This window comes from Talpa europaea (genome assembly GCF_964194135.1).
Source record: "Talpa europaea genome assembly, chromosome: X".
Lineage (NCBI taxonomy): Eukaryota > Metazoa > Chordata > Mammalia > Eulipotyphla > Talpidae > Talpa > Talpa europaea.
In genome coordinates, this window is record NC_140081.1 from 75,056,256 (window position 1) to 75,073,497 (window position 17,242).

Here is a 17,242-nt window from a genome sequence, read left to right on the forward strand (position 1 = left end):
TGATATAGGGCTTTCCCTTCATCTTTTTCCACATGGATAATCTCTGTTTTCCTGCTGCAATTACTGAGTACCTCCTTCTTTCCTTACTGTTCTCACCTGCCAAAAACTCTTTCATATACTTGTATGACTTTGCCCTGGGCTCTATATTTTGAATTGTTCTTCTGAACAATTCATTTGTTCCTACATGCTTTCTAAAGTGCTGCGAGTTTCATAATAAGTCCTTATATCTGGAAGGGCAGATCTCATTTTCTTGCTCTTCTTCACAAGTCATCTGGCTATTCTTGCCCCTCTAGTCTAACATACTAAGTTTAGTACCATCTTATTAAGTATTATGAAGAATTCTGCTATGATTTTGACTGGAACTTCACTGAATCTATAGATCATTTTGGTAAGAACTGACAACTTTTCAATGTTGTCTTTCCATTCATGAAAATGGTATCTATTTATTTAGGACTTCTTTACTGTCTCTTAATAATGTTTTACAGTTTTCCTTGTAGAGGTCTTAGACATTTTTTGGCGAAGATTTAGTTTTAAGTCTTTTATATACTCTGTTATGATCATAAATGTTTTAATTACGAATTACATTTTAGTGGTTTGTTGCTGATACATAGAAATGCAATTGACTTGTTTCTTAACCTTATATCCAAGCATTTGTTAAACCCTATTATTTATGAATCATCTGAAGATTCTTTATGATTTTCTATGTAAATAATCATATTCGCAAAAAATGACAGTATTCTATTTCCTTTCCAATCCTTATAACTCTAATTTCTTTTTCTTATCTTCCTGTGTTAGTTCTCTGATAAAATGTTTTCAAATGTTATGTTGGTCCTCAGAATTCCAAGATTCTGGAGGTGCTTCTTCAAATATTTGCCTCCAATTTCATTTAAAGATATTTATCTACTTTAAAAAATTTTAAAAATCCAGAACTCAGTTTGAACTTGGTACTGATGCTTATTAATTCACTTTCCTCATTTCTTCTAGTATATTTCTTTCTCTTCCCCAATTTTACATTCATTTTCCCATATTGAATCTGATGTCTATCACATTCCTTTTCTGCTCTTCATTCTCAGAGTCCTAAAGAACTACAGGTAAACTCAGAACCAGGAAATACTGTCTTATGAAAATCTACCAAAATGTCACATTCCTCCTGGGGCAGCAGTAATAGCTGAATTAAACTATATCCTCCAGAAGATAACACTATCTATACCAAAGTATAAACTAGGAAAGGGCAACTGGAAAGATCAACTCTTTGAAGTTGGAGACATAGCTAAATTTCAGGCTGAGTTGCATACATACTTGGAATTTTATACAGCCCCGCTTTTACCAATAAAAATCTATATTTAAACAATATTTACACTCTAGTTTTCATTAGGAATGATCTCTTAATGAAAATCAATCATCGAAATATAATTCTGGTAGTGAGAAGGAAAAGATCTATCATGGAAACTGACCTCAGTGACAAGTACATACCTGCTACCACTCATTACGTAACCCGAGCATTCAAATGATGCAATTTCTTCACTTGTCAATCCAATTTCACCTCTTCGTGGGATACGTTTTCCAGCTTTTACATATTCAGCCATAGCTGCACCTTCACCCGGTAACAGAGCATGGCCATAGCTATGAAGAAATGCAGAATTCAGAAAAGGTCATTATAAAAATCTCATCATCCAAAGAGAGCACAAAATAAAACATTTTTTTCCTCAGGAAACAGGAGGAGAAACAGTTGCTGGGAAGCCCACTGTGAATTAATCCAGTCACACAGAGAAACTATGGAAGAACAAAAGAAATGATGTTAGTGAATACAGATCCATGATTTACAAGTATGAACAATTTATTCCTATAGCTATTGCCTCATAGCTTCTGCCTCCAGTTGATACCCTGTCTCTTTTCCCCTTCAAAAAAGAAATAATAGGGCCTCCCTGGCGGGACAAGGGGTTGGGTCTCAGCACTATGAAGCTGTCGGTGACCACTGTAGCATGAGTTTGACCCCTAGCCAGGGAGCTAGCCCACATGGTACAGCAGACCTCTCCTGTCTCGCCTGCTGCTCCCCTCAGCAGTGTATTTCAGTAGGTCTGCCTGTTCTGGTCCCCACTCTGTCTCTGGTGAATTCTCTCAACCCCCCCACCCCCGCCACACCTCTGGCCTGTACCCCTGTTTTGTATGCATAAATAAATCTTAAAAAAATGAAATAATAAACCTTAGGTTACCATACTTTTTAGACTTATAACCATTAATAATGCTATATAGTAATAATTATCTATTAACTTTCATCAGGGAGATTTTAAAAACTACCAATCTTTCATACAATTCATTGAATGCATCTTGAATACCTATTAAACTCAAAGCTTTTATATCAAAAATAGTTTCTGTTCTTATGAATTTACATATGAATAAGGATATAACTGCAATATAATGTATATAGACTATATAATACATTGCACAAAATAGAAAATGTTGTGATTTCTAAAGAATGAAAGAGGCGTAGGAGTCATCTACTTGTGGAGGGACGATATGGGAACCAGCATATACCCACTTTCTTTGATAGGGGCTTTGAAAGATGATAAAGATTTTAACAGCAAGAAACTGGGGGTAGTGAAGAAAACCGGGCTGGGAAAAGAAGGCAAGGCATGCTGGGAGAAGTATGCTGAATGAGGCATAATAGTAGGAAAGTACACAATAAACACAGGGTAGTTTAGTTCAGCTCAGCTGGAAACTGGGGTGTAAATAAACAAGGGAGGAGAGGGAGGTATGTTTGGAAAGTTAAGGTCATACTTTGGGAAGGTACTTTAGATACTCTATGCTGTTACTTACTTCAAAGGTTTATCATCTTGAGAGGCAAGTGTTTTGGGAGCCTCTGGGCCAATTAAATCTGAGGGTTCTTCAGGCTCTGCATGAGAGATATTCAGAAACACAGTCACATTTTGACTCATCAGTTAATGTTTTCTTTGTTTTTAGAGTCTATCAGAAGAACTTACTTGATCTATCCTTCCAGGGATTCTCTAGAAACTCTTCTTGGGAATCTTTAGAGCTTGAATCACTGGAATCTTTTCTGCTCTTCTTAGACTTCTTTTTCTTATACTTCTTCCTAAAATGATTATAATTTGATACAAATTGACTTTATATTCCCATGTTTAAGGGCATTATTATTTTTTCAAGGCAATGAAAGACTGATTAATATGATTTGAATTCTCAGCTTATTCAAACTTTTGTTAGAGAATAATTTTAATGAAAAAATCTTATTTAACCAAATCATGTTTTACTATACCAAAAGATTCCTAAAAGGAACAATGAAATACAGTTCTTATGTTGTAGAAAGATAGCAGAAATAAAGCAATTTAAAACACAGTTCTTACTAAGTTGAGCATCAATAGTTTTATGTGCAATGGATTAAAATACATCAAATATATTTTAAACCTTGGGTTCATAATGATACTAAAAAATCCAATTCATTATTTTGAAAACAACTAAGACAAACAAAAAAAAGTAGTTGTCCTGCTCTTTCTATACAAATTGTACTTCAGGGTAACCAAATACTTGATGAGGTAGGTTCCTTTCATAGAATTATTCTATCAATAAATGAAGAAAGCCAGCCAGAATGAGACTATTGCCATTTCACAATCCCTAATCCCTGGGCAATAACCATCAATGGCTGTTAATATGACAAAAGAGACAACCAGACATTATCTGCCTCCTGATACACAGCACAGAATCACTTATGAAGTATTCCTGCTAAAAACTAAATCCTGTACTTTGTCAAGTCTTTAATCTACAGGAAATAAAGAGCATAAACAGTATGTTAAAGTACACCATAAGAATAAAATCAGCCAAATACATAGTTCAGGGAAACTCTGGTTTCTTCACCAAATAAACTGCAGGAACAACAGGGAAGGGGAACCTATTGATTTAAAGAGATGTCAGAGACTTATCAACCAACTGAAATTTATGGGCATTATTTGGATCCTGATTTGAATAAGCTGCTTATAAAAACTTAAGAATTGAGGAATTATTGTTAAATATTTTAGGTGTAATAACAGAACTGTGGTTATAATTTTTTTTTAAGAATGACTATTTTTTAGAAAAACATAATGGTATATGCATGGAATGATATCTGGGGTTGGCTTCAAAATAATGGGAAGGTGGGCGATAGAGATTGCCCATGAGTTGATAACTATTCCAGCTAGGTGGAGGATAATTTTATTTTATGTAATTATATATATATTTGAACTTTTCCATAATAAAATGTGAAGAAAGACTAACGATCTGCGTTTCTTCTTCTTTTCCTTTTTCTTGGCTTTCTTGGCTCTCCTTTTGGTATTATCATCATCTGTAAAATGAAGCACATTATAAAAAAATTAACTCTAAAAACCACAATATTTCGAGTAGCTAAATATCCTATTGCTGTTCTACTTGTTTCCACTAAGAAATGAATTCATTCAAACATTTACTGCAACTTTTCAGGGAACGTGTTAGGGACTGGGGGCAAAGACATTAGATTCATAGTAAATATTTGGTGATATAGGGTATCATTATTAATCTTATTGCCTTAGATGATAGTATTATGATTAAGTAGGAATAAGTCTTCATTCTGAGATGTGTACAGAAACATTTAGGGTGTCAGTGTGATAAATTACTTTCATTATCTTAGCAAAATCCCATATGTCAAAATGCTAATAACTTAAAATTTAGGTGATAAGCGTATGGTATTAATTATACTATTCTCTTTACTTTTTTGAATGTCTGAATATTTTCATGATAAAAAGAGGAAAAAACCTATGTGTGTTTGGGGGGTGGTGCTTTCCAGGAGCTCAGGTTAATGGAGCAGACAGATAAGGAGATAAGAAGGATCTGGAGTGCTAGAGGGTGCGCAGGGTGCTCTGGGCATACAGAGGAGTCTCAAAAGCAGGCTGATTTGGGAGTGTAGGTGAATGCTGACAAAGAAAATGTGACTCTTAGGCTAGTTCTTTTCAAAATGAGTTTTATCACTAAAGTAATGCAGGCCCATTGTCAAAATGAGTAGCCGAGACACATGCAGGGATTGGCTGGCATCATAAGAAGACAGACTCTGTTCCAAGTAACAGAAACAGGAACATGGAAAATTAGGAAATAGAAAGTCGTTCTCAGGCCACAGAAGATGCTGCCAGAGACTGACAGGATGTATGTGAGTGGAGGGACTGACCAAGGTCTGGACTTGACCTTGAAGGTTATGAGAACTACTGAAGGAATTTGGGGGGGGGGCTGACATGTTCAGATTTGGGTGTTAAGAAAGTTGAGTCTTCTAGGAGGCCCCTTCCTGGACCAGGAAGGCCAGGAAAGTCAGGTGACATTAGAGGAAGGGGCACTTTTGTGTAATGTGTCCCCAGAGGAGGCACCCTGTCAATCATCAGCCAGCAGAAGGCACAAAAAGGTGGCTTCAGTGATGTGCTACTCCACGGGGTGTGGGGTTGTCCTTAAATCAGCCACCAGCTTGAAGGTGGTCCTCTATGGACTGACTTTTTACAAGTCACACAAGGGTGCCCACTCAGTGTCAGGAATGCCCACAGAGACTTCCTTGAGCTGATGTAGCCCTGGAGGGCCTGGTTTGGCACCAAATGTCTGGCAGCCCAGTCCCGACTTGGTTCAGTGTCACCTGCCTTGTACAGAACACACACACAACCCATCTGGAGCCATGTGGCTGAGGTCTGACTCCCCACAGTGTGGCCTTGAGTATGGTGCTTAGAAGCTGCCGCATGCCTAAGATGCCTCCTCCACTCACTGTGTGGGTTAACAGGCACCGTGAAAACCAAGCACTTAGCAGGGCCTGGCACAAGGTGTTCAGAAATACTCGGCTGTCACTGTCTCGAGGCCTTCTTCTAAGGTAAGCTTCAAGAAGGACCCATGGACTGTAGCCCGGCTTGCGGGATGTTGGCCTTCTTACCACTGGAGTCTGTTTCAGAATCAGAGTCACTGTCACTATCGTCAGAATACTTCTTGTGTTTTCTTTTAGATGATTTTTTCTTTCTCCTCTTCTTGGACCTTTCTTTTGAGCGACTAGACTTCTTCTTCTTCTTCTTTTTTTCTTCTACATAAAATACAAATAAATAACTTCTAATGAAGTATTTTTGAGTATCAAATTTATTGTATTTGAAATATTGAAAAGGCATAGATGATATGCAATTTGAGTAAAAGTAAAATCTAATGTTTAACTATAAACTTTTTAAAAACTTCTGAATTAAAAAGGCTCTGTAGGGCCTCCCTGGTGATGCAGCGGGTTGAACGCAGGGCTGTGAAGCTGTCCGCAGCCTCTGCAGCACGGGTTCAATTCCCAGCCGGCCAGGGAGATTCCCACATGGCACGACAGACCTCTCCTGTTGCGCCCGCTGCTCCCCTCAGCAGTGCTTTTGGTCTGTCTGCCTGTTCCGCTCCCACTCTGTCTCTGGTGAATCCTCTCACCCTCCCATGCCTCTGGCCTGTACCCCAACTATTGTATAAATAAAAAATAAATATTTAAAAAAAAAGGTTCTGTATTTTAAAACTACCTTCTGAAGTAGAAGCTGAAGTACTGCTTTTCTTTGGTTCTTCATCCTCTACTGGTGTATGTTCATCAGAGCTGAATTTAAAGAAAGTGGTTGTAAGAATCGGGAAAGTGATGAAATGTGAACCACTGAGTATAAAAATATAGGCTTAAAATTTTCAGTACCAAACTGATTGTCCAAGAACCATTAAAAGCAAGCACTGGGCTGCTTTTGTAAGAGGATTATCTACCACCCCTTAATAATATGATAATCATTTGTGTGGTTATTGCTTTAGAATTTACAAAGTGCTACTGTGTCATGATTTATAATAAGAAATCCATATATATATATATATATATATATATATATATTTGATCTTCATCCCTGTTTCTGGCAGAACTCCTAAAAACCATGGAATTTCTGAAGTAATGAAAGCTTTGCTAATGAGACAACATTTCAAAAGCACTTAAGGTTGGGGGCTGGTTGCCAGTGAAGTCAACCTTTGATGAGAGGGGACTTTCAGTCCCACCCTACCCCGTAAACACATACCTCCAGGGAGGGGAAAGAGCCTGGAGGTTGACTCAGTCACCAATGGATAGAGTTAATCACGCCTGTCTCCATAAAAATGTAAGAGGACAGGGTTCTGAGAGTTCCAGGTTGGTGATGAGTGGAAGTGTTGGGAGCTACGAGAGAGGTGCTCTCATAATACAGAAGTTCTGTGCCCTTTCTGCGTATCTTGCTGTGTGCATTTCTTCCATCAGGCTGTTCTAAATTATGCCTTTTATTAATAAATCAGTACTCTAGTAGGTAAAATGTTTCTCTGAGTTCTGTGAGTTGTTCTAATAAATTAATCCCACCTCAGGTGGGGATTGTGGAATACCCAGTTGGCAAGAAGCATGGGTAACAATCTGGGCTTGTCACTGGCATCTGAAGTCTAAGGACGGGATCATGGGAATCTTCAATCTGTAGTCAGCTGGTCCAAAACACAGGTAATAGGCTGGGTTTGCAACTGGTTTGTGAAGGAGGGAGTTCTTGGGAGACTGAGCCCTGGACCAGTGAAATCTGAAGCTGTTTCAGGTAGGCAGAGTCAGAAATGAATTAAATTCTCAGACATGCAAGAACTGTTTGTTGGTATGGGGAAATCTCCACACATACTTACTTTGCAAGTGAATTCAGGAACTGATTCAGTTATTCAAACTGAAAGCAACATGTAAACTTTACATTTTAAGAACCCACAGAGAAAATGCAGTGAAATGAGAACCATAAGGAAAGATGAGAGAACTGGAGATAAGAATGCTGAGGACTCAACACTTTATTCTGTGGGGTGACAGGCTTGTGATAGAGCAGTGGGCTGTTCTGTCTCCCCAGAGTAAGAAGAACCCACCACCTATAAGATTTCTCCTGTTGTAGAGAATTCTGAAAAATGAGTATTATTAAAAGTCTGCAATAGTTTAAGAAGGGAATTCTTCTATTAGAAAACCTTTTCCTCTGAAGATCACATCTGGAATAATTTTGATATAAAATTGTTTTCAACTATAATTCTTTGAGCTCAGATTTTTTTTGAGCATTTTCCAAAGGAATCTGTAAGAACAAATTTCTTCATCAAGCTCTCAGCTGTTAGGCAAAGCCAGATCAACATACCATCACTCAAATGGAGAATTTGGAAATTGAGAGAGACACAAGGCTCACATCCCTCCATAGAGGTCTAAGCCTCTGTCAAGGGTTGGAAATGACCACTTCAGGCTTCCTTGTGTGCCAGGCACTGAGGCATCATGTACGCATTCTGCACAATGACTCTCTGGGAGAGAAGGTTAACTGAGGCTCAGCAGAAGGGCCATGGGGCAGAGGGGGAAATTGAGGCTCAGCAGACAGGTCATGTGGAACTGAGGGGGGAGCTGAGCCTGAGAGGGGCCCAGGGAAGCTCCATATCATTCAGCCTTGTGGACAATACAGAGAGAAACTCCTGCCACCCTGCGTACCTCAGGCATCTGTCCCAGCTGGGGTACCAAACGGCATGGAGCGCAAGGCCAGGTTTGGAGCTTGGTCCGCTCATGTGCATAAATAACAGTGGGTTTTTCACAAGCTGCTCTGCATTCCCACCTGCTCCGGGCTTGCCAATGGCAGAGAAGAGCTAGGCGGCTGGTGCAGCACCTACTGGATCACCATGCAAGTCAGTTCTGTGCCCTGAGTCATCCCTCCGCAGATGCTCACAAGAACAAATTTCCGATAGTAATGTTTTATTGCCCTGTCAGAAATGGTAAGTTTACCTTTCAAGCATATTACCTCAACTCAACATAAAGTAGACAAAGAAATAGAGGAGAGGGAAGACGACCAAGAGAAAAGAAATGATGAAAAAGAAGCTTTAATTCCTCAGATGGTATTGGATACAGGGAAAATAAACAAAACTATGAGGCATATTAATTTACAAAATCCCTTTGTAACTCTAATACCTGGCATTGGGCTCACTGAGAAGTAATAATTCAAAATAACACAAATGTATTATTTAACACTGACTTCTTCCACAAGTAAGAAATGAGCACCCCATGTATTATAATTTAAAGAGAATAATTACCACGCAATAACCCACTAGCAATAAGTTTTAATTTTTAGGTATGTTCCATATTTTTAAAACTTAAAGATAAATCACAAGACAGTAGACCCAGAAATAGAAGAGAGGAAAGAAGAAACTTATGGATAACACCAAAGAGAAAAGAAAATGAAAAAGAAATATTAGACATTTAGATAGATTGAATAGATTAGATACAGGAAAATTACCTAAACAAAACCATACTGGTTTTCATTTCATATTCATTTTTAAAAAAATCCCTCTGCAATGCTAACATCTGACATGCAATCTGCTACTGGGTTAAAAAATGCAAAATCATGTAATATAAATGTATTTGTTTTTAACACAAAACCTGTCTATGATAGGAAATTAGCACCCCATGAATTACAACTTAAAGAGAATTAGCACTTTTGAGCTAATATCCACTAGCAACATGTCTTCATTCTTAGGTATGTCCCATGTCTTTAAAACTTAAGGAGTGGAAGAGCATAAATGACAGAAAAAAATGCGAGTTGCATTTAAAGTTTTTCACTTTACAAAAATTTTGACATTCAACATCTGGATTTAAACAAATTTTACTTTTAAAAACATATTTGTTAGTCACTTACTCTGGTTCTGGGTTCTTTGGAGACAGTCCCCATACTTCAGGAGCTCCCAATTCTCCAATCCTTTCTCTCTCACTTAATCTCCTAGAAGAGATGGACATGTCAGTTATAACTCCACGGATAAATTTTGGTTTTCTAAATGCATGGCATTTTAAACTTTAATAAAAACTTGGCTGACATGTAAACACCACACTTGAGATCTGATGTTCTGCTCCTTCTATCAAATGGTGCAGACTCCAGACCGCCTGAGCAGCTGACCAGAAATAGCCTGGGAAGCAGTGGAATGCGGCCCTTCTGCTGTGCTGTGACATAGCTCCTAATGCTCACTTCCCCTTCTGCCATAGGCGATAGCAGCAGCTTTACATTTGGAAATAACTGCATTTATGTAAACATTTATCAAAGTACAGTCTCTAGTCTTGATTTGGTCAAGCATTTGGGTTTAAGAAACCTAGGATTTAATAAAGAAAATAAAAATGAAGCACCAGAAGTAGTAATAAAGGGATCCCTGAGAATAAAAGAAAAAAAATAACAAAAATCATTCGATGAGGCATAGTCTCTCTGTTTTGTCTTTTGTTTCTTTTTGGAAAAGGCGTACATTCTCTATCTGCTCTTAGAGGACACTTGTTTTGTGATTTTTTTCTCTAAGTTCCTGCTATTACTCAAAAACAAACAAAATGCAAAAAACTAAAGCTCAATTCCTCAAAGTTTAGCTGCCTGTGACTCCATTTAAAAAAAAAAAGCCATACAAAATAAATATAATTGGTTTGATTGCTTGGATAATTTTCTTACCTCTTTATTTAAGGGAAAATGTATTATAATCATGCAGCATCAGAATCAGGTATCCCACTTGAAAGAGACAATCCCAAGGGGAATGACCTATAAGTGAACAAGGCACAGGGGAGATGCCTGATGGTATGTGAGACCATGCAGTCAATTTCTCACCCCTGTTGTTACTTGGCTTTATCTGTACTCTTAAGATAAAGTTATCTATCTTCTTTTTTAAAAAAGATTTATTTATTTATGCATACAAGAACTGGGGTACAGGCCAGAAGTGTGTGTGGGGGGATGAGAGGATTCACCAGAGGCAAAGTGGGGAACAAATCTACTGAAATACAGTGCTGAGGGGAGCAGCAGGCAAGATAGGAGAGGTCTGCTGCGCCATGTGGGTTGCTCCTGGCCAGTTGGGGATCGAACTTGTGCTGCAGTGGCTGGCGACAGCCTGACAGCACTGACTTTAATCCCTGTGCCACCAGGGAGGCCCAAGTTATTTGTCTTCTATATGTACAAATTTCATCTAAGAAGTTCCAACAATTTTTGGTGAGGATTCTCCATTAAGAAGCTGGTGGCTTTTTGATGGACATAGGCTGAGATAACTTTCTGGAAAATTGGTTTGTTTCTCAACCAATCAGGACTGTTCTTATTGATTCTATGCCCATGCACCAAATCCTAATATCTAACACTGAAGGATTATTTATTATGTTACAGGCACCAAATCATTACAATTCTAAAAACTTTTGTGCTGGTGGTGCAGGGGTTAAAGACAGCGCTGTCAAGCTATTGCCAGCCTCTACAGCATGAGTTCGATCCCAGTCTCCCAGGGAGCAACCCACATGGTGCAGCAGACCTCTCCTGCCCCCCTGCTGCTCCCCTCAGCAGTGTATTTCAGTACATCTGCCTGTTCTGCTCCCCACTGTCTCTGGTGAATCCTCTCACCTCCCGCACTTCTGGCTTATATCCCAGTTCCTGTATACATAAATAAATAAATCTTAAAAAAATAAAAATAAATAAAAACCTTTGTGCTGACTTTATCCCCTTTCATATGGTAAAGAAAGGAAGCTTAGCGCAGGATCACACAACCACAAGTAGCAAAGCACATCTCAGGAAGTCAGATTCTGGAGTCAGCCCTCCATCACTATGCATCATTACCTTCTACTGCTGAAAGGAAAATAATCTTGAAGGCACCTCCCACCTGTTGGAAACTAAACCTGTCCCCTCAGTACCTATAATAATTTTAAATTTCTTGTTATTTTTTTAAACACACAGTGCACGTAAAAGCACTTAGTACTGTGCATAACATGTTTTAATAGTTAATAAACACTAGATATCAAGACTTACACAGATGGATGGAAAAAATACTTTTGGTGACGCATAATGCATTATCTACAGATGCTGACAAGTATATCTGTACACTTGAAGCCTCTATGTTATAAACCAACATACTTCAAGTTAAAAAGACTTACACGGTAGTAATTATAGCCCTTTTCCTTTCTCAAACTATCCATTTTCCCACTATAATACTCATTATAAACCGGATCTCCTTCTGACCTCATTTTCATGGTAAAGATTGAGTTCATTTATATCCACATGTAAAAGAATGAAATGAGACCACTACTTCACACCACACACAAAAATTAACTCAAAATGTGTTAAAGACTTGGATGTTAAGACCTATGGTTAAAATATAATACACAGAAGAAAACAGACAAAACACTACATGACATAGTTTTCAGGGATGTCTTTGGGAATGCAACTATAATAGCAAGGCAAAAATAAACTAATGAGACTATACCAAGCTAAAAAGCTTCTGCACAGTGAAACAAACTATCATGAAAATGAAAAGACACCCCACTGAATGAGAGAACGCATTTGCACATCACATATTCTGAAAAGGGACTAACATCCAAAATCTACAAAGAACTACAAAGAATTAAAGAGAAAAAAAATCAGATCAATGATATCCCCATCACCTATATCACCAGTGCCATTATTAAAAGGCATTCACACATATAAATATATTAATAAAAATTGATGTATTATTGAAAAGATTGAGTCCATTTAACAAGACCTGTCTCAATGTAGCCTAATTTACAGTTTAGCAGAACACGTTTCCTACTTTCATTCAATCATCATCTCAGGTTTTATCTCCCATCCAACTCAAGCCTTTAGACTTAACCCTTCCCTCCTTGCTACATTTCTTATCTTGTTATGCCAAACCTGTCTGATCATTCAACAAGGCTTGCGCCCCTACAAAGTGCTAGGCACTGAGAATTTTGTGATCAATAGGGATTCTTTTCCCACGAGCTAACTCATAGTAGTAGGGGAAAAACATGCTCACGAATGGTGACGATAAAACCATGTAAATATTATAATTCCGGTAGGTCCCAGGCTCTTTGCCATGTCCACTACAAGCCAGGAGGCAAAAAGGGTAGCAGGAGACCAGGACACTGTATAAAGGAGCCTGAGGATGGCTGAAAACCTAGTGGAAGAGAAAAGGGAGTAAGATGTTGTGGGTGACTTGAAGGGAACATGGGTGCAAGGCAGGCGAGAGAGTGAAATGCGAATAGTCAGAATGAGATGAATGATAAATCAGACTCCAAAGGCAAGTGGGCTCGCGCAAGGGACGATGCATTCGTTTCACTCACTTCTGCCGCAGGCTCTCTTCCCTCTCCTTGTCCAGGAGGCTAGGCCACGGTTTGTCGCTCCCATAGGGGCGCGAATAGCCGCCATAATAGGCGGACGAGGCAGAAGCGAAGGGGGCACCCCGCGGTATTGACGACCGCTCTCGAGAGCGCGACCGCGAGCGAGATCTGTAGGACTGGTTTCGGGAGCTCTGGCTGAGGCCACTCAGCTGATGGCTGAGGCCATTGCGGTCCCCGGACCGAGAGCAAGAGTGCGAGCGAGAGCGGCGGCCCCGCGGAGAGCGGGTGGACTTGCTGGGTTTAGGGCTCCTGGACGAACTGCGACGCTTTCCCCCAAAGCCCGAGGCCTCCCCCTCCGGGCTGCGCGAGCCTGACACCGGGGCCATCCCAGCCGCAGGGTCCACCAAGCCACGGGAGAAGGGGGCGCTCTCCCAAGCTTGACAGGATCTCGGTTGCCTTGGCTCCCAGAACCCAGTGCCGCGCCACCACCAGAACCAGAAATAAATACTTGGAAACACTTCCGGGTACGTCGGCAAATCTCTTCCCCAAGCCTGGGCGCCCACCTGCCAATGAGAAGGGGTGTGTGTGTTGGTATAAAGAAGCCGGTAAGGCAACCGAGTCCACACATCCTTTCAGTTCCGAGTGAGGCTGCTCAAGTCTAAGCTGGATGGGAGGTTCTGTCCTTATTTCAGCCTGGAGTTGAAATACCCGAAGAGCGCTACAGACCTCAGAACGTGGAACACATTTCACTCAACGGCCGTATAAACAAGGGCAGTGTCATTTTATAATATGGGTGTATGGATGAATATGTATATATACATATATACATGTATATATATGTATTATAATAAACATTATATGCTTTATATAATATATATGCTTTTGTTTTCCAACTCCAAGCAAAATAAGGAGGGTTTATTGAAATTGAGAGCTATGATGTCTAAGCCCCGTGTTGCTTGATGGGCACACATTCTGTGTTAATGAGTTGAACCTCATGAGATCCATTTATGTTTTTAGTCAAGAGAAAAACTGCATATTTTTATTCCTCAGCCATCCATCTTTGTCACTGTGCTCTAGCAATAGGAATTCGTAACCACTTTGGTATTCAACCCCTTCACCTAGTTCCGTCATATAACTCAGTTATACATGGTTAATGGTTATTATTTCTATTCACTTTATATTGTTTTCATATGAAAACATTCAAACACTAATTCTACTGAGTTTAATTTTTAAAGACACAATGAGTTTGCTGTGGAAATTCTGAATCCAGTCTACGAGTAACTAGATGGCCTCTAGGCTTTTCCTTGTAAGTATTAACTTAACAACATGAAAACTATTGGCAATGATTATTGGAAATCTCCCTTTTGTTTGGAATTTAAATGGAAAAAGCAGACCACACCATTGGATGTCTTCTATGTAAAAATAATAAGCCATGGGCTGAGGACCAAGAACTGAACTGAATGAGAGAAATTATGTGATTTGGAAAATTTCTAATAAGTAATTTTTCAGTGGAAAACCTATGCCCATTTTTTGTGACACCAGACTGTACTTATGTATCAATTGCCTGTAAAAGTCAACTTCACAGCAGTTCTTGGTCTAACCTGCCCCATCGTTGGTATGCATACAGTTTAGTTCCAAACTAAGATAGAGGAAAGAATGAATAATGTAGTGTCCAGTGCATGATTTGGATGGAGAATTTGGGTGCTCTGCTTCCCACCATTTCTGTAGGGGAATAAGATGTAGCGTACAAAACTATGCTAGATACCAATGCTAAGTATAGGGGAGCTCACCCCCAATGTCTGAGAAGAGTGGAGAATGGGAAAGTCCCAAAACTTGGCAAACAACTTAGATCCCAAAGCACAACCAATGGTTATGGTGGTGCAGATTCCAAACAAAATCAAACAACTCTCAATTCACATCTGTGTGTGAGAGAAGAGAAAAGGAAAAGAAGTTCGAATACAGAAAGCAATAAGATACATTATTTGACTATAATTTACTAAATTCTGAATTTATATTCTACTGGCATAGAATATGAAACTCTTGTGATGATATTAAAAGATAAATGTGCTGCATGTTTTCTATTCCTTTAAAGGCAAATGTTAAATATGGAATTGTGACATTTGATTTCCTCAGACCACTGTCTTTTTTGTTTTCTTCCTCCTTCTCCTTTTCCTCTTTCCTCCTTCTTTTGCTTTAAAAATGAAAAAAACATGAGTTCCTTAGAATGCAGTTTTGCAAAATGTAACAAACACGACATGAAGTACTTTTATATCCATTATCAGATAAACCACACCAATAAACCGAAAACCCCAAATAGGCACATCTTGAAAACATTAGATTCAAATGAGCGGAGATGCTTGCGATATTCCTGCTTTGATCTTGTCTTTTTTTTTTTTTTAACTAATAGACTTTAGTTTTTAGATCAGTTTTAGGTTTACAGAAAAATTGAGCAGAAAGTACAGAGAGTGCTCTGTAATCTCCCTCACGCCTATCTCCACAGTTTCCCTATTACTATCATTTTGCATCGGTGTGGTACTTTCATTATAATTGATGAGCCAAAATTGATATAATTAACTAAAGTCTATGGTTTACATTAGGACTCATCCTTTGTATTGTTTTTTTAAAAAAGATTTATTTATTTATGCATACAAGAGCTGGGGTACAGGCCAGAGATGTGGGTGGTGGGAGGATTCACCAGAGACAGAGTGGGGAACAGAACAGGCAGATTGACCAAAGTATACTGCTAAGGGGAGCAGCGGGTGAGACAGGAGAGATCTGCGCCATGTGGACTGCTTCCTGGCCCATTGCCACAGTGTGGTGCTTAACCCCTTGTGGCACCAGGGAGGCCCTGTATTGTGTTTTTTATGGTTTTTGTCAAATGCATGATGTCATGTATCCAGAAGTACCGTATCATACAGAATAGTTTCACTGCCTTAAAAATCCTGTGTTCTACCTCTTCATCCCTCCTCCCCTGTTCTCTTCTCCCTCCCTTTCCCAACTTCTAGGCAACCATGGACCTTTTTATTGTCTCTGCATTCTGCATAATATCGTATAGTTGGAATCATACTGGATTAATCCACTTAGCAATATATATTTAAGGTTCTTTTATGTCTTTATGTGACTTGATAGCTCATTTTTTCTCATTTCTTTTTATCACTGAAAAATATTCCATTGTATAGCTAAGCTTTGGAAACAACCCAAATGCCCAAAAATAGATGACTGGATCAAGAAGATATGGTACATATACACAATGGAATATTACTCAGCATTAAAAAAAGATAAACAGGGCCTCCCCGGTGGCGCAGCGGTTGAGCGCTGGGTTGCAAAGCTGCCAGCGACCTCTGCGGCGCCGGTTCGATCCCCGGCTGCTCCCTGGCCACCGGAGGAGGGTCCCACATGGCTCGCAGACCTCTCCTGCCGCCCCCTGCTCCCCTCAGCAGTGTACTTCAGTCCTTCTGCCTGCTCTGCTCCCTGCTCTGGCTCTGGTGAATTCTCTCACCCTCCCGCGCTTCTGACTGTACCCAGTGCATGTATAAACAAAACAAACAAACAAATAAATAAATAAAACATGCCTCTATAAAAAAAAAAAGAGAATAAGCTTTACAACCTGAAAATATTAAAAAAAAAAACCAAAAAAGATAAACACATGCAATTTGCAGCAATATGGATGGAGCTGGAAGGGATCATGCTCAGCGAAATAAGCCAGAAAGAAAAAGAAAAATACTGTATGGTCTCACTCATAGCAGGAATCTAGAAAACTTAAATAAGGGACCAGGTAAAAGAATAACTGTAAGAAAGAAAATATCAAAATCAACAAACAGCTATGAACCAGAGACATTCTATGGGGTGTGGGGGGGGCGGGGAAAGGAGGGCTTGGGGTCAAAATAAGGGGGTTGTAATTGTATGGGGAATATAAAAAATAAAATTTAAATAAAATGTGAAAAAAATTCCATTGTATCATATATCATAGTTTATCTGTTCACCTATTGAAGGAAATCTGGGTTGCTTGTAGGTTTTGGCTATTATAAATAAAGTTGTTATAAACATTCATGTGCAGGTTTTTGTATAGACTTAAGTTTTCAACTTACTTGGGTAAATACCTAGGTGTGGGATTTCTCGATTATATGGTAAGTGTATGTTTAGTTTTGTAAGATA

General features: G+C 39.2%; 1 protein-coding gene across 2 annotated transcripts in view; it reads right to left on the minus strand.

Annotated features, from left to right (window-relative positions):
• The window catches only part of NKAP (NFKB activating protein), a gene marked incomplete at both ends in the record, with an annotated part of 14,644 nt that extends 1,168 nt beyond the window's left edge, over positions 1 to 13,476 (minus strand). Inside the window, 8 exons of one of the 2 annotated variants that reach the window (XM_084258723.1) lie at positions 1,474 to 1,623; positions 2,818 to 2,893; positions 2,982 to 3,091; positions 4,264 to 4,330; positions 5,924 to 6,064; positions 6,522 to 6,592; positions 9,672 to 9,752; positions 13,091 to 13,476. In XM_084258723.1, coding sequence (XP_084114849.1) covers positions 1,474 to 1,623; positions 2,818 to 2,893; positions 2,982 to 3,091; positions 4,264 to 4,330; positions 5,924 to 6,064; positions 6,522 to 6,592; positions 9,672 to 9,752; positions 13,091 to 13,473 — 1,079 coding nt within the window. The remainder of the gene's footprint in view (positions 1 to 1,473; positions 1,624 to 2,817; positions 2,894 to 2,981; positions 3,092 to 4,263; positions 4,331 to 5,923; positions 6,065 to 6,521; positions 6,593 to 9,671; positions 9,753 to 13,090) is intronic. The other variant, XM_084258722.1, reaches the window with a different exon arrangement.
• Between the last annotated feature and the right edge of the window lie 3,766 nt (positions 13,477 to 17,242).